The sequence below is a fragment of the Salvelinus fontinalis genome, chromosome 15, assembly GCF_029448725.1.
Source record: "Salvelinus fontinalis isolate EN_2023a chromosome 15, ASM2944872v1, whole genome shotgun sequence".
In the NCBI taxonomy this organism is placed as follows: Eukaryota; Metazoa; Chordata; class Actinopteri; order Salmoniformes; family Salmonidae; genus Salvelinus; species Salvelinus fontinalis.
The window spans coordinates 33,124,599-33,147,828 of NC_074679.1; the positions used below are offsets into that span (position 1 = coordinate 33,124,599).

At 45.2% G+C, this 23,230-nt stretch overlaps 1 protein-coding gene across 2 annotated transcripts in view; it reads right to left on the reverse strand.

Annotated features, from left to right (window-relative positions):
- aqr (aquarius intron-binding spliceosomal factor) overlaps nucleotides 1-23,230 on the reverse strand; it is a 58,900-nt gene that overhangs the window by 34,415 nt on the left and 1,255 nt on the right. For both annotated transcript variants that reach the window (XM_055863495.1, XM_055863496.1), the window contains exons 6-22: nucleotides 23,071-23,191; nucleotides 22,680-22,820; nucleotides 22,017-22,085; nucleotides 21,683-21,783; nucleotides 20,842-20,918; nucleotides 19,650-19,714; nucleotides 18,199-18,429; nucleotides 17,520-17,623; nucleotides 14,734-14,836; nucleotides 13,124-13,244; nucleotides 12,522-12,663; nucleotides 12,165-12,343; nucleotides 8,814-8,981; nucleotides 3,141-3,310; nucleotides 2,340-2,581; nucleotides 2,074-2,220; nucleotides 1,169-1,238 (exon numbers count right to left, since the gene is read on the reverse strand). In XM_055863495.1, the coding sequence (XP_055719470.1) occupies nucleotides 1,169-1,238; nucleotides 2,074-2,220; nucleotides 2,340-2,581; nucleotides 3,141-3,310; nucleotides 8,814-8,981; nucleotides 12,165-12,343; nucleotides 12,522-12,663; nucleotides 13,124-13,244; nucleotides 14,734-14,836; nucleotides 17,520-17,623; nucleotides 18,199-18,429; nucleotides 19,650-19,714; nucleotides 20,842-20,918; nucleotides 21,683-21,783; nucleotides 22,017-22,085; nucleotides 22,680-22,820; nucleotides 23,071-23,191 (2,251 nt within the window). The remainder of the gene's footprint in view (nucleotides 1-1,168; nucleotides 1,239-2,073; nucleotides 2,221-2,339; nucleotides 2,582-3,140; nucleotides 3,311-8,813; nucleotides 8,982-12,164; nucleotides 12,344-12,521; nucleotides 12,664-13,123; nucleotides 13,245-14,733; nucleotides 14,837-17,519; nucleotides 17,624-18,198; nucleotides 18,430-19,649; nucleotides 19,715-20,841; nucleotides 20,919-21,682; nucleotides 21,784-22,016; nucleotides 22,086-22,679; nucleotides 22,821-23,070; nucleotides 23,192-23,230) is intronic.

A 23,230-nucleotide genomic window follows, 5' to 3' on the forward strand; every position in this document is an offset into this window, starting at 1 on the left:
CAGAAAACACATAAAACTAGAGCACATGAAGCTCGTTCCATCGGCTCCTTGACCTTCTTTGTATCTAGTTAAGGATTTAGAGATCATTGAGTCTAGTCTAGAACTATCACCGTCCTCAAACATATAAACACCACGACACCAGTTGGAAAGGATCATAAACAAACTCCTCCATTTTGATCAGGGCTTTCCCAGGACGAAAGGTGCTCACAGACTAGCCGAGGCTACAACTGGGAATGGAGTTTACTTGACGGTATATTCATAAAAACATTTAGCCACCGTCTTACCTCAGGTAAGTCCTTTTAAGGCACTGACTAAAAGCCAGTCCACTTTACAGACTGGACACCCCAAAACAAAGTCAAAACTTTAACCCAGGGTTAAAAATGGCTCCTACACTGATCCAACAGACGATTGGAGAAGCATAGGACTGGGAGGCTGTCTTGGCTGCTAACGATGGCCGCGACATGCCAGTGAGAGGTGTGTGTGTCTGTGCAGACTTGTTTTACGACTGCCATATTTACTCAGACCGACCCCTCAGCCAGCTACCAATCACCAGGCCAGGAATGAGCTTCATCAAAGCAAGGCGGTAGTGTGTGTGTGTGTGCTGTTACCAGAAACACCAGAGTGGGTAGTAGAGTGTGTATGTGCATTTCTGAGAGGCTGTGTGTGTTCTTCATCGGCACCATTTAAGATAATTTAGCGGATGGGCTTTCAGGGAAGTATTTCACTGGCAAGGTCTGACTGATCTGCACCTTATTTACTAGTGGCTGGGGAGTCCCCTGCGTCAGGAAGAGAGGTCACAAATCCTCAGCTCTTCAAGCAGACAGGGCCAATATTACACCTGTCATATCACAGCTCACTGGTATGGCCGGCCTGCCTAAGTAGCCAACATCACACCCTGGGCTATGAGTGATTGAAAGGCAGTTTAACTCACAAGCCAATGGATGGGAGACTTTAATTGTTTCTCAAACTTTTAATGCCGTCTGTCCATTGCCTTGGTTTATTCAAGTGGCCAGATAGGAGTAGTCAATTCCTACAAGATGTTTAATCTTGAAAATATATTAAAGTATGAAAAGCAATGATTCCTATGAACAGTATGAGGTCAGTTTATTGTATTCGTGTAAAAATGTAGCAGACAAGAGGTATACTTAAGTCCGTAAAATGTTCTTACCATTGTCAGTCCAGGCTGCATCCCAGCGCGGATGGCCTCAATCTGAGTTGGTGTAAACTGGATGGTATTTCTGTTCAAACACAAAGTTATAACTCATGGTTAAGAAGGTTTTAAGGAAAATGTTCAGAGAAGCTAAACGAAAGCTGTTTTCAACTAGCTCTGTGATGAAGTGTTTGAAACCCTCATGAAAGACGTTTCAGTCAAGGGACCCAGAGGAGCTTCTGTGACTAACAGGATTTGAATATCAAAGTGCAACTGAAGAAGCAAAGTTACCATCAGATCAGATGAATGATAATTTCATTAACTAAAAAGCCAATTAATTTCTGCTCAGTTATGATTAAGATTGATATAATTAAGACATCAACAACCGAATTTGACAGTTTGTTTTGATCTAGTTCGCTACAGGGCTAAAATGTCAGGAAATAACCTCACCAAACAGAACCACCAAAACACTACACAGCCAACAGCGCAAATCCCCAGAACTCACGCTAACATAGCAAATCAAAACACACCAACCCGAATAAATAGGAATCAGTATAAAACGTCCCTGACAGAATTGTAAACATTTTAGAGCGTTGCAATTTACAGAGCAGGGGTTGTTTTTGCTCTAGGGGGAAATGTTTGCTCAGTAAGCGCCCTCAAGCATAAACTAGTCAGGCCTTTGGGGGAAGCTACATTTGGAGCAGGCAGGCACATTAGGGGTGGAAACACGCAGGCCCTGAGCATAGGCTAAACAAAAAGGTGGGTGCTTTATCTAGGAGCCCTGTGGACATAGTGGAGCAAGATGAGACTTGACTGGCTAGAGAGAGGACAAGGACTTGACCTCTGTGCGGTGCCAACCCTGCAGGGACTCCTGAACTCTTTTGGTTGACCTGGGAACATGAACTTTAACCTTCGACCCTCACCGTTTGGGCTGGTTGTAGGGGTAGGGTCCCCGGTTGGGCGTGACGTGAGGCTCCACTATAAGCGTTTTTTCTTCCTCCTTTTTCTCCTCAGAGTCTGCCTTCCTCTTCTTGCCTTTGTCTACCTTGTTCTGCACAGGGAACTTGATTCTAGGGTGGGGAAAGAGCAGAAGGTTCAAAGACATGTTGAGGTTGGACCACATCAAAAAGACAACACCCCAGGAAGACAATGACCCCAACCCTACTCAATCTGACCCTTGACCTCTGACCTGAAAGGGGGTATCTGCAGCTCAGGGTTGTCCTCGGCGACCTTGACAGTGTAACCAGGGAAACAGGACCTCAGGTGGTCGATCGACAGGAAGGTGTCATTGAAGTCCAGGGAGGAGATCTGATTGGGCATCTTGGAGTAGTGGGCAGAGCCCGGGTCACCATAGCCCAGGATGATGTCATGGAGCCATTCTGGGACCACACACTCAGTGTTCATCAGGTTCCTGATCGTCTCCAGGACAGCCTGGGGGAGAAAACAACACACCAAGATAGTTAACGGCTACATTTGAATTGCCAAGATAACTCCTGGCTCTCTTGGCCTTCTCTGCCAGCAGCAGCCTCCTCCAGTAGTGCAACCTGATTTAACAGAATGTGCATCATACTACAGACATGCCTCCAGAGATGGACACCGAGAGATGAGGGGGAGGGGGGCGTGCAGTGAAAGGTCACACACCCTTGAGGGCCTCTGTCTGGGGTCATTGGGGGGGGAAATCAGAGGCCTTGAGCTGGAGGTAATCCTGGATCACTCAGGCTTCCAGCTCCAAGACCCAGCCGCACCAGTCTCAGTGATTAATCACCCAGGGGTAGGGTGGAGAAGAAGAGATCAAGGCCTGGCGGCGATGCTCAAATAAAAAGAGGGATGATGGGAAGGGAAAGAGGGAGGAAGCAATAAATGGATGGAAGGTGAGAGGTACTGTGAAAAAAGGAAAGAAGGGATGGAGGGATATTGAGAGAGGGAGTTTAAATAACAAAGGTGGTCTGGGTCATGTGTAATGAGCAGTAATACAGTCCCCCCTACTCACCTTGAAGTTGTTCTCTTTTGGCTTGCGTCTCATGATTATGTTGAAGGACTCGTAGGGGTCCTCAGTGACGTTCTGAATACTGCTGGTCATATCCTGCTGGTACTGGTTAGGGTCCAGCCACACTCTGAACGTCCTGGTGTCTCCTCTCAGTTTGGGCTTGGGGTCAGGGCCTGGGGAATAGAATAGGGACAACACATTGTAGTACATTATGGTCAAGATTGAATTAATACGTATTTGCACAAAAGGTAAAACGTTTACCCGTGCATTTCCAGCAGGAATAGGATAGTAGAAAGAACATATTTAAATAAAATATATAATAGGGTTGTAAACAGTTTAATATTTAAAGTTAATGTTTATAGTACTAATTCACTTTAGGAAAAAAAAAACAGGCATGCAAGGCAGAAACTGGTATGTGATCTTGTGACATGCAACCATTGATTTATATACTGTACACACACACAATGAGTGACAGGAGGTGCTGTTTTGAAGCCACTACACAATCTTGGCACTTCCCCACCGTTGTAAAAAATTATTTTGGAAGCTATAGAAATGCATTTATTAATGTCTACATTCCTTTTTACCACGTTTATTCTATTACAGACACCTAATGCATACTTTAAATATACAGTTGTAGTCGGAAGTTTACATACACCTTACCCAAATACATTTAAACTCAGTTTTTCACAATTCCTGACATTAAATCCTGACATTTAAGAATTCCCTATCTTAGGTCAGTTAGGATCACCACTTTATTTTATGAATGTGAAATGTCAGAATAATAATAGAGAGAATGATTTTTCAGCTTTTATTTATTTTATCACATTCCCGGTGGAACAGAGGTTTACATACACTCAATTACTATTTGGTATCATTGCCTTTAAATTGTTTAACTTGGGTCAAACGTTTTGGGTAGCCTTCCACAAGCTTCCCACAATAAGATGGGTGAATTTTGGCCCATTCCTCCTGACAGAGCTGGTGTAATTGATTAAGGTTTGTAGGCCTCCTTGCTCGCACACACTTTTTCAGTTCTGCCCACAAATTTTCTATGAGATTGAGGTCAGGGCTTTGTGATGGCCACTCCAATACCTTGACTTTGTTGTCCTTAAGCCATTTAGCCACAACTTCGGAAGTATGCTTGGGGTCATTGTCCATTTGGAAGACCCATTTGCGACCAAGCTTTAACTTCCTGACTGATGTTTTGAGATGTTGCTTCAATATATCCACATAATTTTCCTACCTCATGATGCCATCTATTTTCTGAAGTGCACCAGTTCCTCCTGCAGCAAAGCACCCCACAACATGATGCTGTCATCCCCGTGCTTCCCGGTTGGGATGGTGTTCTTTGGCTTGCAAGCCTCCCCCTTCTTCCTCCAAACATAACGACGGTCATTATGGACAAACAGTTCTGTTTTTGTTTCATCAGACCAGAGGACATTTCTCCAAAAAGTACGATCTTTGTCCCCATGTGTAGTTGCAAACCGTAGTCTGGCTTTTTTTAATGGCAGTTTTGGAGCAGTGGCTTCTTCCTTGATGAGCGGCTTTTCAGGTTATGTCGATATAGGACTCGTTTTACTGTGGATATAGATATATCCGTACCCATTTCCTCCAGCATCTTCACAAGGTCCTTTGCTGTTGTTCTGGGATTGATTTGCGCTTTTCGCACCAAAGTACGTTCATCTCCAGGAGACAGAACGTGTCTCCTTTCTTAGTGGTGTGACGGCTACGTGGTCCCATGGTGTTTATACTTGCGTACTATTGTTTGTACAGATGAACGTGGTACCTTCAGGCGTTTGGAAATTGCTCCCAAGGATGAACCAGACTTGGAGGTCTACAATTTTTTTTCCTGAGGTCTTGCCTGATGTCTTTTGATTTTCCCATGATGTCAAGCAAAGAGGCACTGAGTTTGAAGGTAGGCCTTGAAATACATCCACAGGTACACCTCCAATTGACTCAAATGATGTCGATTAGCCTATCAGAAGCTTCTAAAGCCATGACATCATTTTCTGGAATTTTCCAAGCTGTTTAAAAGGCACAGTCAACTTAGTGTATGTAAACTTCTGACCCACTGGAATTGTGATACAGTGAATTATAAGTGAAATAATTTGTCTGTAAACAATTGTTGGAAAAATGACTTGTGTCATGCACAAAGTAGATGTCCTAACCGACTCGACAAAACTATAGTTTGTTCACAAGAAATTTGTGGAGTGGTTGAAAAACGAGTTCTAAATGACTCCAGCTTAAGAGTATGTAAACTTACGACTTCAACTGTATATTATGTGAGCTAAACATAAAAAAGCATGAAAACATTGTCCTTAAAGTATAGTTTTACGTAACATTCTAATGTTACTATACCCACAACAAAAACATAATTAAATACATATAATTTTGTCCTTGAAGCATTAAAATGTAAATACTGTAGAATACCATTCATTCCTATGGACTACTACTCCTTCTGGGGAGTGCCAATATGGCCGATCGGTGGCTTCAAAGCCTCTCACTAGCCAATACATAGCATCAGCAATCCAGGGTTTTTAATATACATCGTTGCATGCAACTCACTAACCCCAAAATTGCATTTTGAATTTTACTGATAACCCAATTAATTCTCAAACAGTCTATTAGCCAATGCATGGCTAATGATGTACGGCGGTGGTATATTAGCCTGGCCATGTTCATCACTTATGTAACAACACAAGGACACACAGCGAGAGAGATGAGAGAAAGATCTTGAAATCAGAGAAGCATTAGTTACACTGGCCAGACCCCCAAAAATATATTTTAGTGGTCATCATCTGCCTACCATTTCATGAATACAAGGGCATGTTCCCTGGTCCCCAAGAGAGCTAAGCTTTCAAATCCTAGTCCAGGCCACTAATCTCCCACCTCACTATCCACCCCCACATTACATTCTCATGCCACTCATATCCTACCTCAGCACCGACACACATTACATTCTCATGCCTCTCACACACAGGCTGGTGGCTTTAGACTTATTCCCATAGGGAGCCACTGACGCGCCTGTGTGTGTGTCTCACCTTTCACAAACATTTAAAAATGGGAGTATTGGTGGTGCCATAGTCCTGAGCCCTGGTAGTGAAACTCAAGCCGGTGGCCCATGTCCCATGCATTTTCTTTAAATCCCCTCTACTAAAAGTAGTGTGCTGCGATTGACGAATGAGTGGCTGGAAGGAGGACACTTACACACTGGAATAAAGGGCTAAGGACAGCTGGAGATTGGTGTCTGAAGAGCTAGGCAGGCAGGCAGCCAGTATGGAAAAGTTGCCAAAAATCAGATTTAGGTGTTTCTATGTTTGAGCTCTTTCCAGCTTTGCTGATTTTTACAGCGTCTGGCAACGTAGACCAGGCAAAAAAGCCCCCTTCTATAAAAGCTTTTAAATCTCTATTGGGTTGCTGAATAAATGGAGGATAAATAAATAAATACAAATGATAGCGGCACTTTTCACAAAGTGCCCAGTGATATGTGACATGTCTGTACCTTACTCGGGCCTGTGGGCATCTGAAAGTTTAAACAGCGCTAGGCTTGTTACATAGATACACCAGCCCAGTTAGCACCTCTCTCTACATTTTTAATACAGTGGGAATATGGAGAGGATAGTGGCGCACGGACACATGTTCAGACAGGGGAAAGGAGGAACACTTAGGATACCATTTCTAGAGGTTAACCTGACATACACTCCAATAGCCCGCTCTGAACGCTGCTGGTGGAAGAGGAAGGCTCTAGGTAGAAGTTGCCTGTAGTAGGCTAAGCCCTAGGACCAGAGTACACTTCCCCAATCATAACCTTAATCATTAGGAGGGGTAATGCAAAACTGACCTTAGATCAGGGTAATATGCCTGAATATCTCTTTTCATAGCCAAACATTAGCGGAAAGAAAAGCCATGGCAGGCCCAGTCACAGCTTCAATAGGATGGATCGGAGACTATGGATGTCATGTTGGAGTCTAGAAAAGCCTGTCATACAGTGCATTTGGAAAGTATTCAGACCCCCTTTCCCCCCCTCAATCTACACACAACACCCCATAATGAAAAAGCAAAAAACAGATTGACATTTTGCAAATAAAATATATATACTGAAATATCACATAAGTATTCAGACCCTTTACTCAGTACTTTGTTTAAGCACCTTTAGCTGCGATTAGCACACCTTGCACACCTGTATTTGGGGAGTTTCTCCCATTCTTCTCTGCAGATCCTCTCAAGCGCTATCAGGTTGGATGTGGAGCGTCGCTGCACAGCTATTTTCAGGTCTCTCCAGAGATGTTCGATCAGGTTCAAGTCCGGGCTGTGGCTGGGCAACTCAAGGACATTGAGACTTGTCCCGAAGCCACTCCTGCGTTGTCTTGGGTGTGTGCTTAGGGTCGTTTTAATGTAGGAAAGGTGAACCTTCGCCCCAGTCTGAGGTCCTGAGCACTCTGGAGCAGGTTATCATCAATGATCTCTGTACTTTGCTCCGTGTATCTTTCCCTCGATCCTGACTAGTCTCCCAGTCCCTGCCGCTGAAAAACATCCCCACATCATGATTCTGCCACCACCGTGCTTCACTGTAGAGATGGTGCCAGGTTTCCTCCAGATGTAATGCTTGACATTCAGGCCAATGAGTTAAATCTTGGTTTCATCAGACCAGAGAATCTTGTTTCTTAAGGTCTAAGAGGTTTTAGGTGTCTTTTGGCAAACCAAGTGGGCTGTCATGTTTCTTTTACTGAGGAGAGGCTTCCGTCTGTCCACTCTACTATAAAGGCCTGATTGGTGGAGTGCTGCAGAGATTGTTATCTTTTTGGAAGGATCCCCCATCTCCACAGAGGAACTCTGTCAGAGTTGCCATCGGGTTCTTAGTCACCTCCCTGTCCAAGGCCCTTCTCCCCCGATCGCTCAGTTTGACCGGTCGGCCAGCTCTAGGAAGAATCTTGGCGGTTCCAAACTTCTCCCATTTAAGAATGATGAAGGCCACTGTGTTCTTGGGGACCTTCAATGCTGCAGAATTGTTTTGGTACCCTTCCACAGATCTGTGCCTCGACACAATCCTGTCTCGGAGCTCTTGGGACAATTCCTTTGACCTCATGGCTTGGTTTTTGCTCTGACATGCACTGTCAACTGTGGGACCTTATATAGACAAGTGTGTGCCTTTCCAAATCATATCCAAGCAATTTAATTTACCACAGGTGGACTCCAATCAAGTTGTAGAAAACTCATGTATGATCGATGGAAATTTCAAGTCTCATACCAAAGAGGGATATTGGGGTATTGTGTGTAGATTGATGAGGAAAACTATTAATTTAATACATTTTAGAATAAGGCTGTACCCGTAACAAGATGTGGAAAAAGTGAAGGGGACTGAATACTTTCCCAAATGCACTGTATAACATGTCCTTTACTACATTAATAAAATGGAATAAATAAAACATTGAGAAGCGTTCAGGTGCGATGGGTTGCCCTAAGGTTAATGGAATGTTAATGCGAACAGGTCAGTTCTGGTTGAGTGTCACCATGACGACCCCACTAGACTTCATGGGCTGGAAGTTAGGGGGTCGGAGGAGGATGATGGGAAGGGCGTGTGACATGAGTATGTGTTAGTGTGTATGGGCAGGATGTGTGTGCCTGTGGCAGTAGGAAGTGCATGTATGCACATCTGTGTGTGTGTGCGCACCAGCCTACCTTCCTCGATGACACGGCCTTTGTCGTCCAGCATGCCCTGCACCTCGCAGCCCCTCACGTAAGCCAGGCCTGTCTGCTCCACAAAGGGCTGGCGGCGGTCAAAGCGCGTGCCGTAGGGCAGGTTGGGCCGCACCGTGACCAGAAAGCAAACGTCGTGCTTACGCAGCCCTGGGAAAGGTGAAAAAAAGAAAAAGGAGAGGGAGAACGCCCCGTCAGCGCTCGGCTGATCTTTAAAACATGAAGTTGTAATTATACAAGAGGGAGGAGGAGAGGGGGATATTGAGATGACATTGAGCCATCCTCCTGCACGCTGAGGTTTGCTAGCTGTGGGTAGAGAGCAGAAAACCCTTTAATAAAACTACAGATTGATTTTAAATGAATCAATTCACAAATTGACCAGCACAATTTCCACATCATACATGTCATCTTTCAAAACATTCCTATTTGACAGAACAACCTCTCGTGCTAGCTACAGTCAGCAATGTCGTATGGTTTGATATGTTCATGGTAAAACAATTCATCTTGATTTGATTCATTAGGATCCCCATTAGCCGACGATAAGAGCTAGTCTTACTGGTTCCCATCACAATACCAGGGAAACACCAACACCACCCTGTTAACATTATCTACAGTAGCCCTGCTGCACACGTTGGGGGAAGAAGATAAGGAAATAGAACACTGAAGCCAAGTGGTCAGGGCTGGTAAGAAACATGTCTACAGGCAGACAAGGCTAGAGGTCACAGGTCAAGGCACAGCAGGATTGGATATAGAGGTCTGGATGAAAATACTTTATGGAGGACATAAAGAAAGAGGGAGGGAGACAGTGGATGAGAAAAGGAGTATAAAAGAAAGGAGACAGAAAAATAGATGGTATAGAGCAGTGGTTCCTAAACTTTTTATAGTCTCTCTAGCACCAGGGTCAGCGCACTCTCAAATGTTGTTTTTTGCCATCGTTGTAAGACTGCCACACACACACACTATACAATACATTTATTAAACATAAGAATGAGTGTGAGTTTTTCACAACCCGGCTCATGAGAAGTGACAAAGAGCTCTTATAGGACCAGGGCACAAACAATAATAATACCAATTTTGCTCTTTATTTAACCATCTTGCATATAAAACCTTATTTGTTCATCGAAAATGGTGAATAACTCACCACAGGTTAATGAGAAGTGTGTGTTTGAAAGGATGCACATAACTCTGCAATGTTGGGTTGTATTGGAGAGAGTCTGTCTTAAATAATTTTCCAAACAGTCTGTGCCTGTATTTAGTTTTCATGCTAGTGAGGGCCGAGAATCCACTCTCACATAGGTACGTGGTTGCAAAGGGCATCAGTGTCTTAACAGCGCGATTTGCCAAGGCAGGATACTCTGAGCGCAGCCCAATCCAGAAATCTGGTAGTGGCTTCTGAATAAATTAAATTTTCACAGAACCGCTTGTTGCAATTTCTATCAGGCTCGCTTCAGATATCAGTAAGTTGATTGGAGGCAGGGCATGAAAGGGATAAAGAATCCACTTGTTTGTGTCATCCGTTTCGGGAAAGTACCTTGGTAATTGTGCACCCAACTCACTCAGGTGCTTCACTATATCACATTTGACATTGTCCGTAAGCTTGAGTTCATTTGCACACAAAAAAATCCTACAATGATGGAAAGACCTGTGTGTTGTCCTTGTTAATGCAGAAAGAGAAGAGCTCCAACTTCTTAATCATAGCCTCAATTTTGTCCTGCACATTGAATATAGTTGGAGTCCCCTAATCCAAGATTCAGATCATTCAGACGAGAAAAACCATCACCCAGATAAGCCAGTCGTATGAGAAACTCATCATCATGCAAGCGGTCAGACAAGTGAAAATGATGGTCAGTAAAGAAAACTATAAGCTCGTCTCTCAATAAATGAAGTGTCAAAACTTTGCCCCATGATAACCAGCGAACTTCTGTATGTTGTAAAAGTGTTACATGGTCGTTGCCCAAATCATTGCATAGTGCAGAAAATACACGAGAGTTCAGGGGGCCTTGCTTTAACAAAGTTACCCATTTTCACTGTAGTGTTCAAAACGTCTTTCAATCTGTCAGGCATTCCCTTGGCAGCAAGAGCCTCTCGGTGGATGCTGCGGTGTACCCAAGTGGCGTCGGGAGCAACCGCTTCCACGTGCGTTACCACTCCACTATGTCTCTCTGTCATGGCTTTTGCACCATTTCGGAGGAAACACCGTGCACCAGGCGACCTTGGTTAGCGCGCACCGTGCCCGGCCCCAGTCGCTGGTGCGCGATGAGTAAAGGATATCCCTACCGGCCAAACCCTCCCTAACCCGGACGACGCTAGGGCTCCCGGGCATGGCCGGCTGCGACAGAGCCTGGGCGCGAACCCAGAGTCTCTGGTGGCACAGCTAGCGCTGCAGTGCCCTAGACCACTGCGCCACCCAAGAGGCCCGGTATCGCTTGATTTTATACATCTTACTACTAGAAAGTCTTAATTCCGCATTTCTAAATTTCTGCGCAAGACTGAAGGTTTCATCGAGTGGTGAGATTGTTATATGTGCAAAAGTACTCACTGTGGCTGAGGAAAGGCACTACTCCCAATATAAGTGAACCCCAAATCAATGTAGTTATCATATTTGCGCCTCTTCGATGGTCCAAAGTCCCTGTCTGTTGTTAGTTGCTTTACCGGGTAAGGGGGCAGTAGGTCTTCTGCTGCATCAGATTCACAACTGTCAGTGCCCATACTAGCTGGGCTAACAACAAATGTAGAATTACTGATGCTAGCATTGGATGTGCTCGTGGAAGCAGAACAACTTGTGTCGTCGACAGGTGCAGGTGTAGTACTGCTGCTAGTAGCAGTACTACCATTTGAGCTGGTATGCGTCTCTGTGGACGCGGGCCTTACTTTTTTAAGCCACTTATACATTTTAGAGCAAACGGAATGAGCAGCAGCTACGTTTGGCTACATACGGACCGTTAGTGGAATTCCCGCGGGAGAGTAACGGTTAATGTGACTGGATGTTAATTATTTGACTAGGCTACCTGTATTTGACATTGTTTGTTATTTCGCTGAACACTATATGGTTTAATTTTATTTTGGGCAGTGAACCGAGGCTACTCAGATGAGAAAAAAACCTCACCCAAATGTATAGCCCTGTTGGAAAATATAAATGGACTGATTGAAATTGTATTTTTTACATTTCTTTTAATGTGAATGACATTTTTATTTAACGTATCCCCGACAGCATTGCGCGTGCCCCAGTTTGGGAATATCTGGTATAGACGGAATGCTGAAAGGAAGAAAAGAGGGGGAGAACGAGAGAGCAGGGGATAGAGAAAGGAGAGGTAGGAGAAGAGAGCCAAGTACCTTCCCACTCGTGTTTGATGTGGTCTCGTACGTTGAGATTGACAGTGATGTCCGCTCGGACGCGGGCGGGCCAGTTCTCGCCGATGTTGGGCTTGGCCACCTCCACAATGGAGAAGGCTGTGATGGTCTGAGCCATCCTGGCCCAGCCCCCAAACACCACACCACCATACTCTGACTGCCTATAGGAAGACAAGACAACAGGTCAGCCCCTAAACACCACCATACTCTGACTGCCTGAACGCAATAGAAATTGAGTTATAATATATGAGTGATACAAAATTATACATTTGAAAGAAACAGAAATGTGGCAACCTTATTTTACCATCAGTTCTAAGTGTGTGTGTGTTCTCTGCTCACCATGGTTTCATGCGAGTCACCACGTCCTCCACATCCTGTCTGATCTCGTAGGTGGACTCCAGACGGAACAAGTTGAAGTTTCTCAGCAGGTAGTCATGGAGGGTCAGGAACTGCAGGTTCAGCTTCGGCAGAGCCAGACAACCTGGAACACACACACAAAGATGAAACAGATTTGGGAACAAATGCTAAGAATTGGATGCTTGTCATTGGTATAGACCTATTACCTACACATCTATTTCAGAGTAACATAAATAGGGCCCTGTGTTTTCCCTGACCAGGAACAATTCTGAACCCACTTGACAGGGACAATCCCTTAGCTAGAACAGTGGCAGTCGACTATACATTTGCAGAGTCGACTATACAGCTAGTTTTACACCTGTAATCTCTTGGCAAGCTAAAACAGCCTTATAAAATGCCGATAGGCTCATGGATTTCAATGGCTTTACGGGGCTGTAGGCATCTTAGCTGGTGAAGGTGCTCCAGCCAGCCTAAAGAGGATTGCCCATTAAGAGGATGCCAGCTAAGGTGCCCCTGAGGTGTGGGATAACAGCGGTGTGTGTGTGTGATGAGTTTGCGAGGAGATACCGTAGAAAGACACAGACCTTCGCCAGAATAGTACTCAGTGGGGACGATGTTCTCATCCCAGATAATCTTCTCCGTTGGATAAAGAGGCATTTGATTAAGTTGCTCAATCTGGGAGATTCTCCTCTCATGACGAGACACCTGAAAGAATGTGTGAGAAGGGAGAGAGAGAGAAAGAAATTGGATGAATGAGCCATTGGTCTACTCTGGTAGCGACTGCCCTTGCAACACGTATCCCCCCCCCATACTCACTAGATCAGACAGTGGTATTAAAAACAATGTTTGGTCAAATTAAAATCGGGTCAGACGTATTGCGTCACACCAGTCGCCGTCCGCCTGTCACGGCAAACCCCTCATTCATCCATGTGTTTTAAAGGCCTTAATGTTGTGGCCTAAATTATGGTTGTGTTCCAAACATGTTGCAGAAGCCTATATAATCCCTGTGTTCCCATATGTGATCAGTCAGTCAATAACCGCCATGCTACGCTAATCCTGTTACACTGCTGTGTTCTCTGCCAGGCACTATCCAACCCAGGGCTGTGTCATACTCGTGTCCATCAGCGACTGGCAGAGAGGGCCATAGAGCTCTAGACCCTATGCCCCGATGGAGAGTAACATCCAGTACAAATAACTCTGACAATTTTACAACTATGCAAAAAATAACAAATATCATAATGTTGGATCAAATTCACTGCAAACCAGGAAAACTCAAGTTCCCAACTTCCCCTAGGAATTCAGTCCATATTAAAGGAAAAACAATATTCTGTTCAGATTTCAAGAGTGGTTGGTTATTGTCTTGGGGAAATTAAATACAAAAAAATCAGAACAGTGATAGCTAGAGGCTGAACACTGCATAACTCCAGTCAGCTCATCCTTTCCTTCCCCAGGTTTAATTGCAGACTCTCTCTGCAGTGTGTGTGAGCTGCAATGCTCCCTACCGTACAGCGCCCAGAGCCTCTGACAGACACATAATACCTAACTGGAATCTTTGGAGATTTTCGGTTGCCCAGGGCAACACGGGGCCAAATGAGTCCCCTGACATTGTTTCCCAGAACCAATCTAATCAGCTAATTATGGAAAAGCTTCTCTTCAGTAGTGGGGAGAGGAGGCCTAGAGACGACTTGAAGTGGGTATTTACAGTAGTAAGGACAGAGCAGGTCAGTGGCTGGTCGCTTGGTGACGGAGGGTTATGGGGGATGAGACTTGTTTTCGACACACTGGATGCCTGTTTTTAAGAGGGACTAAAGGTGTGTGTGTGGAGAGCAATCAGATCCACTGCTGTCTTTTCCTAGGATAAGAGAAACATTGCTGGGGGTTGCATACTGTATTCCAAGGTAAAAAAGCATAAATTAGTGACTTTTAAATTAGAGCCACAAATACCCGTTATGCCGCTACGCTCCCCAGGCGATTATTGTTCTGAAAATGACCATACCCTGACGTTGCTGCGGTTTAGCCAAGCACCTTGGGGGGCGTCTCATTATCGTTCACTTCCCATCACCCCTAACAACAGATCTAGGATCAGATAACCCTTTCCCCATTCCTAACTTAAAGCATTAGGACGATGACACAAATATCTGATCCTCAATCAGTGGTTAGGTACAACGTCTCCCTGTTTCGTAGCAGCACCTACCAGCAGCTCCAGGAGGACCTCCTTCTCATAGGTGGTGTCCTGTCCCTCTGCCAGCTCTGGTAAGAGGCATAGATACGAGGCCACCCTGTGGAGAGTGTTGGAACTACATGGAGGAGAAAAGAAAAAACTACTTCAGCATATTTGACATTACAAACTTCCAATAAATATTTATTTCCTTTGAGCATCATGATTTAAACAGTCGTATATTTTCTGCTAAGTCAGTCTGTTTACTACAAGAAGAAGAACCAGGGGTAGAAATGCACATTCAGGAGAATATTTACACTGTGCCGATTATTCTATTCTTCCGAGGAAAACTCCCCTATTCCAGCGTCCGGGTCGCTACCCATCGTTTTACAATATGAAAAGTGCCACATTTTCCCAACACACAGGCTTTTTCTTAAATCTGTGCTTGTTAGAATTGCAATGTAATGTATGCTAGTCCTCGTGTTTTCCTCAACTCTGCTCTGCTAAGTAGCGGCCACTGCAGTCCTGCTCTGTCAGCATGGCGTGTTCAGGCCGGGTCGATGCGATTATTAAAATCCAAGAGGCAGAGGCTGCCTCAGCATGTGCCATGACACAGGCAGGGGTTGGTATAAAGAGAGACACTGTGACTGAATCCTGTACAGACAGACCGGGACACGTGTCATTGTGAGCAGAAGTGTTGTCAGGCTCGTGATGATGCCATGGTTTAACCACACGGATCCGTGGGTTTTGCTGGCCATGCAGTTGGTCTGTCTAGGGACTGGTATGGGTCACGCTGCTGTACTGTACTTCATGACAAAGCTAAACTAGCTGCTTTGAGTTGTTAAGGAGATGAATGCAGCAATTATCGCAATATCAAATAATTTCTAAAAACAATTAAGTACCTTACTGTAATTGTTTTCATTTTTAAAAAAGGGTAAAAAAGAAACAAACAGATTCTTAGCAAAGAGCAATTTCTCAAGCAAGAATTCTGCTGCGACTCAGAGTGGGGAGGGGAAACCGGCGCCGGAGGAGATGGCTGCCCTTTTACGGGCCCCTAACCAATTGGGCTATTGTGTGTTTTTTTCACATTATTTCTAACTTATTTTGTGCATAATGATTCTGCCACCGTATAATATCTTGTGTTTCACAGAGTCGTGGCTGAACGATGACATGGATAACATACAGCTGGATGGGTTTTCTGTACATCTGCAAAAATGAACAGCTTCCTCCTGTAAGACAAGGGGTGGTGGTCTGTGTCTATTTGTAATTAACCAAATCTAATATTAAGGAAGTCTCGAGGTTTTGCTTGCCTGACGGTAGAGTATCTCATAAGCTGTGGACCACACTATTTACCAAGAAAGTTTTCATCTATATTATTTGTAGTCGTCTATTTACCACCATAAACCGATGCTGGCACTAAGACCGCACTCAACAAGCTGTATAAGGCCAAAAGCAAACAAGAAAATGCTCATCCAGAGGCGGCACTCATAGTGGCTGGGGACTTACATAAAAACTAGACGTTATTGGCAGAGGGGTTTGGAACTCTTTTTTTATTGGTCTATTATGAAATCACCAGGTGGTGAATTATTTAAGGCAGGCCAAACTCCATTGTACCAAAACAGGCTGAAAGCTCTTACACCACAAAGGGCATAATCATAATTTTTTACAATTTCACAGTATTATTCCCAAACTCATAGTGCAGAAATATATATAAAACACAGGAAAATAATCGTATACCACATTGGGCCTTTAAAACTGAAAGGGAAAAAAACCCAGTCTGTGTGTTTTGGGTACTTAGCAGATCAAATCGGGAATAGTGGACGAGTGGCAGTTTATCTTGTGGGTAGCACAGCTAAAATACCCTTATTTTTAATGCCAGCTTTCTGGGTAAAAAGTGCCTTGTTAAAAGTGATGGGCATATTTGGAGTTTCCAGAGCTGCTTTGAAGCCAGTGGGGCGACTGGATAACAAGGCAGAGCCTGGCTTTATTCATGAGAACAACAATCCACAGGAGAAACGACAGCTTGAGCTTCTCTCTCTTCTGGGATAAATTCACACAACAGCTCTGATACTTCACTGCCTGGCTTGCTGAGACCCAGTGTTAACTATCTCAAACTCAGCAGCACCTAGGACCAGGAGGAAAGGAGACAAGGATAGGAAAGGGGATACCTAGTCAGTGGTACAACTAAATGCATCTTCCGCATTTAACCCAACCCCTCTGAATCAGAGACATCCACGTCATTGGCGCCCGGGGAACAGTTGTTAGGGTTAACTGCCTCGGTCAAGGGCAGAACGGCAGTCGAACCAGTGACCTTTTGTTACCACTACCTGCCGCCGTCCCACACACACTAACAAGGCCCCATCAAAAGGGGGAATGCTTTTTGGTGAGGCCACTCCCTAACATGATCTGACAAACACAGCTGTTCAAAGAGTTTATTCTCCAGCCCCTGCAGATCGATTCAATTAATGAGGCGAGCCTCTCTCTCTCCCTCTGGCTGGTACCACTCTACTGCACATTCAAGGACTCACAGGCTGACTAACATTCACTGTCGGGGGGGGGCAGCGTTAGGGATGCTAGCGTTACGACAGTGACAACGTTTGTCATTGGGGTAGCGTGAACATATAAAAGGTTAAGATGTTTATGGATGTTATTTTCCTCCACACAAAAACAGCTTATATTTCACTGCCTGGCTTGCTGAGACCCAGTGTTACCTATATCAAACTCAGCACCATCTAGGACCAGAAAGGAGACAAGGATAGGAAGCGCACACACACTAACAATTGATTCTTCTCCCACCCGTCTATCACACAGACACACTTTACCTGAGATGACCAAACTGTTTTGTAAGGGATTCCCGTGTGTCCACTGCTGCCACATTGGACAGGGCAAAGTCCTGCAGCTCTGGGAAATGGGCAAAGGCGGCCCTCTGAAAGACAACACACAAACATTAAAAGCAGGTGCAAACACCACCCTCCCCAAACACCTCAGAGCCAGTGTGATGTCAGGCAGGCACCTTACAGATTTCCTTCATTTATTAATCCAGCATCTATGTGGGGCTAGAGATAAGGGGAAAAAGAGAGATGGACAGATGGAGAGCCAAGCTAAGAACAGATGAACCAACCTGTATTTCTCCAAAAGATGCATTTGATCATATCAAGTTAAGGTAAAAAAATAATAATCATGAAACATGTTAAACACTGAAATCTATGGAGAATTCTCTCTGGGACTGAAATGTGACTTGATATTATTTCTTGTCAAAGACGTCTGGAAGCTGTCACTAAATCATGAAGGATTCATATTGGTACATGTTTTACTCACAGCACCGGCCACGTCGCCCAGGTGCACAGAACTCTCGTGCTCTACTTTCAACTCTTAAAATGTGTCACTGATGTTAACAACAATCCCTATCAAATAAACTATTTTAAAACACAACACATTCTTAACTAGACAGGTAAGGTAAGCAAACAAAATGGAGGCCAGCCTGGTGTTGTATGCGTGTACCTGCAGTGAAGTGATTCTGTCGTAATGGAGCGTGGTCATCTCCTTCTCTGTCAGGGCGTTGCCCGTCTGGTCGTTGATCTCAAAGCCTGTATAGAACTTCAGCATGTCCAGTAACTGGCAGAAGAGGTGACCCTCCTTCTCTCTCTGCATGAGACTGGACAGGTGGCAGCTCACCACAAGGTGGGAGTCGTCCAGCACCGTGTTGAACCAGCGCCTGGTGGGCAGCAGGGCCTGAACACAGACAGAATGGAACCACACATTACACATGGTAAAACAATGCTGAAACAGCAGCCTTTATACAAGACCAGAGCCTCAATAATTCTTGATTTTTCACACATACACCTAGAAAAAGAAAGGGGCCTCAGTCAGAATGTTAACACGTCGAGGGTGTTCTAAAAACCAGCCTACTATTAATATGCAGCCCAGGCCTGTAGCTGATAACAAGGAGACAGTGCAACATCACAATCAGGATTAGTCCATGTATGGATTGACTCAGTCACTGGGGTCATTCAGATCAATCCATCTACCAAACAGAATTCCCACCACTGAGGCCCAGAGTATAAATAGGGCCCTAATAATAGAGGGTCTATTTGAGAAGGTTGTTTTGGACTCATTTTGATGAGGGTTAGAGAGTTCATTTCCAAAAAAGAGGAAAGGAGAAAAACAATGACAATATGTATACAGAAACATTAACAGAAAATGGCAACAGAACCTCCATTTATTCCATTGAATTCCCCTCTATACAGAAGGCAGGTGCTGCAAAGTATACTACCCTCTCACAACACAGGCAAGCGTTATCTACGGCAGCCATCTTTGATCCCCAACCAGCCATGACAGATAGACAGCTCAGCCTAGCAGAAGTGTAAAATGTAGTCTCTTTTTCCATACAGAGATTCACAGGGCATCATCATATCATCCCAGAGAGGCAAGTATGAGATTTCAGCCACCCCTTTGTAAAATGATACTGCTGAGAAGGAAAGGATTTCTCCGGAGGCAGCTTGACTTGCCGGGCCAGGGGAAAAAAGTATAGCCTGTCATCAGATGGAATAGAACTCAATTCATCCTATCCTCCCTGTGTGGAAACAGGAGCACCGTCACCTTGCAGCCTGGAGAGGGAAGGGACCACCTTGACTGTGACACCTCGCTACATGTTATCATAAAGCCAGAGTAGAGAAGATAAAAAAGCGTGCTACATTGTGACCTTACACCTCTATGTTAGAAATAACCTTGATTTTCTCAGTCATCAAAAACCAGTCATTCAGGGACAGAGTTCCATACTCAGCACAGATCAAGACCGAAATAGCTGTATAGGTAGGTACAGCCAACTCAATAGTGTCTATGCATGCTCAGTGATTGCAGATATTCTGTTGATCCTATATGAAATGGCTGCCTGGTACCCCTCATAACTACACAACAAGACCATAACGTCCCTTATAAATGGTGTTTCTTACCTCCAGGTCAATCATGAGCTCGATGAACCTCTCGCAGTAGTGCACCTTCTCCATGGGTACAGGGCCTGAGAGAGACAACACAGAGAGACATTCAGATCAGGTAATAAAATACATGACCATACACTCTGCTATCACACAGGAGGAAATGGGGGGGGTGATGTGTGTGAGAGGTAGTGCCAGAAAGTGGCCCGGGCGTGCACGGAGAACGCGGTGTGTGTGTCTTCCTCAGGCACTGCAGCACACTGGGAGAGCAGCCCTCATTAGGGGAGGTGTGTGTGTCCGTGCTGTGGAGCAGGACTCTGACGATTAGAGTCTGGGTCTCAGCATGACCACCTTCACCCAGCTGCATTTTGGGAAAGATGCTATTCTGAGCATTCAGGTTGGCTGGGAGGGGTCTGGTCACCCTGCATTACATCACCATGGAGGCTGTGAGGAGGGGGAGCATCTGGACAGGACTGCTCTTTCAAAGTGGGGGTCAAGTCGGAAGGAAAGGATGAACTTTGGGACAGATAGAGGGTTGAAGAAGTGGGTCTCACACCGGTAATGAGGTCTGAGCTGAGAGAAGGCGACAGCTGAGACGGTCACAGAGAGATGAGGCCTGCGCATAGATAAAGACTATCAAAGATCTATGGCTAATCATATACAAGGATAAAGGCTAGCAAGTAGCCCCTGCCTGGGCTGTCCTCGTCTGCCACTGGTAGGGAAGGGGATACCTAGTCAGTTGCATAACTGAATGCATTCAAACAAAATGTGTTTTAACCTAACCTCTTTGAATCAGAGGTGGGGCGGGGCTGCTTTAAGCGACATCCACTTCATCGGCGCCCGGGGAGAAGTTGTTGTCAGGGGTTAACTGCCTTGTCCTTGAGCAACAACTGTTCCCCGGCCTCAGAACGGCAGATCCCCCCCCCCACCTTGCCGGCTTTGGGATTCGAACCAGCGACCTTTCGGTTACTGGCCCAAGGCTCTTAACCGCTGGGCTGCCTGCCGCCAGAGTAAGATTTGTACCTCTGCTAACTTTTAAAATAATTTTGCACAACAAGGTGTGACAACTTTTTCTGTATGAGGACCATTTTTAGCCTTGAGAATCTCTTCTTAGTAAATCTGCCCACCCCCCCTGCGGTGTCCTGCTGCTTGTGGGGAATAATGAAACACCGCTTTGCTCATAAATCATAACTGTGTTGCTAAATGTTACCTGCTGGGGAAATGGACACCAGAACACCAAGAAACTTCTTAATGAGAGCAGAGAGGAACGTCCTCTCCATCTTAGCTCTGGAAATAAAGGCAGGGAAATAATAATTAGCAACACACATCACAACACTGTGCCTTTGATGGGACTATGTCTACTGGTCCAGACACAGGCAGAAGGTCTACTGGTCCAGACACAGGCAGAAGGTCTACTGGTCCAGACACAGGCAGAAGGTCTACGTCTACTGGTCCGGACACAGGCAGAAGGTCTACGTCTACTGGTCCGGACACAGGCAGAAGGTCTACGTCAACTGGTCCAGACACAGGCAGAAGGTCTACGTCTACTGGTCCAGACACAGGCAGAAGGGCTACGTCTACTGGTCCAGACACAGGCAGAAGGGCTACGTCTACTGGTCCAGACACAGGCAGAAGGTCTACGTCTACTGGCCCAGACACAGGCAGAAGGTCTACGTCTACTGGCCCGGACACAGGCAGAAGGTCTACGTCTACTGGTCCGGACACAGGCAGAAGGTCTACGTCTACTGGTCCGGACACAGGCAGAAGGTCTACGTCTACTGGTCCGGACACAGGCAGAAGGTCTACGTCTACTGGTCCGGACACAGGCAGAAGGTCTACGTCTACTGGTCCGGACACAGGCAGAAGGTCTACGTCTACTGGTCCAGACACAGGCAGAAGGGCTACGCCTACTGGTCCAGACACAGGCAGAAGGTCTACGTCTACTGGTCCGGATACAGGCAGAAGGTCTACGTCTACTGGTCCAGACACAGGCAGAAGGTCTACGTCTACTGGTCCGGACACAGGCAGAAGGTAGAGGGAGAATGTCTTACTGCTCTGATGCTTTGCCTTCCAGCTTGTCAAAATTCTTCTTAATCAGATTCCAGAACTTTTGGAGCTTGGGAACTTTCTTCAGCTCGTGTTGCAGTCTAGACTGTAAAAATGAAAGTGTGTTCATTAATCAATCTTAAGGACGCTATAAAAATAGTCAAACTCAACATTTGCACTAGGAAAGTTGTTTTTGGCTCTTCAACCCTATTCCACTTAATCAATCACAATTTGTAAATGTGTAAAATATTGTCACAATTTTAAACATAAAACATATATCTAACAGGGTGACAGTTCTAAGGACATAAGAGCACTTGAGATAAGGGGAAGAGTTCTTACAGGTAAGATACACATCCACATGGGCAGTGAGATGAGCTGCTGCACCTGCTCTCTAATCAAATCCACCTCCTGAGAGAGAGAGAGAGAAAGAGAGAGAGAGAATGGGAGGGGGGGTCGGAGAGGGATAAGGATATTTGTACATTGGTAGAATAATGGCAATGCACCAAACTGATTAGAATCATCGCATTGAGTTCAGGAGCAGCAGAGGGGATGAAAATTGATTTTCAGAGTGAGACTGGTGCAATGGCTACCCATGGTTTTGAGAAGGGAGTGGAGAACACAGATGTGCTAGGGCGACACCCGAGTACACAATTTGAAGTGTAATACTGCCACCTAGTGGAACCTGCACCACACAACTTTTATTAAACCACCTCCAGGAAGTTATCCTTTTGTTAGCTCATCTTCATGGCCATGAGACTACTGGATAGGCGTAAGCAGTAGCTCCATCTAGCTTCAGCTTTGTTGCTTCCACCTATCCATTGTCATCAGGCCGGGGAAAGGGGAGTGAATAACGGCAGAAGGGACGCACTTCATTCTATGGTTGTTCCTAACATACTTTTGCAATAAAACAATGCATTACTCAACTTATATTATGTGGTTGATTCAGCCAATAACTAATTCCACATTTCCAGAGAGGTAGACATTGGTTGGTGTGTGACATACCAGGCTGTTGAAGCAGTGGTCAAGGAAGACCAACAGTACAGTCTGCTCCTTCAGAGTCAGGCCAGCCTCCTCTCCAGCCAGCACGGCCTCCATCACACACTTAAAGAAGTACGGGAAGTGGCTGGGCTCCTTCTTAAACACCTGGATAAAGATAATAAACCAAGGGATAAAGAAGACATGCATTGATATTAGAGGACATTTATCCATGCTTGCTGGAGACATTTTCCCTAAGTAGCTGTAACGCTGGGGCTGTCCCTGTACAGCTGACCGCAACACTCATATTCACAACATAACAGCGAGTGTTGTTCAACATGCTAACACAGATAACAATTTGTTACGTGAACCAAAGGATCAACATTTCTGTTTGACAGGCCACTGAATCCATTCTTACCTCCCAGGCAGGGACATTCTCTCTGAACTTCTCATTGACTATGCAGCAGATGGACATGAGGTAGGCATTACTGGAGACCTCAGGATTATAGTTCACCCACAGGTAGTTCTCTAGGTACTGACTGAGAGGCAGGACACAAATAACAGCATATTAAAAACAT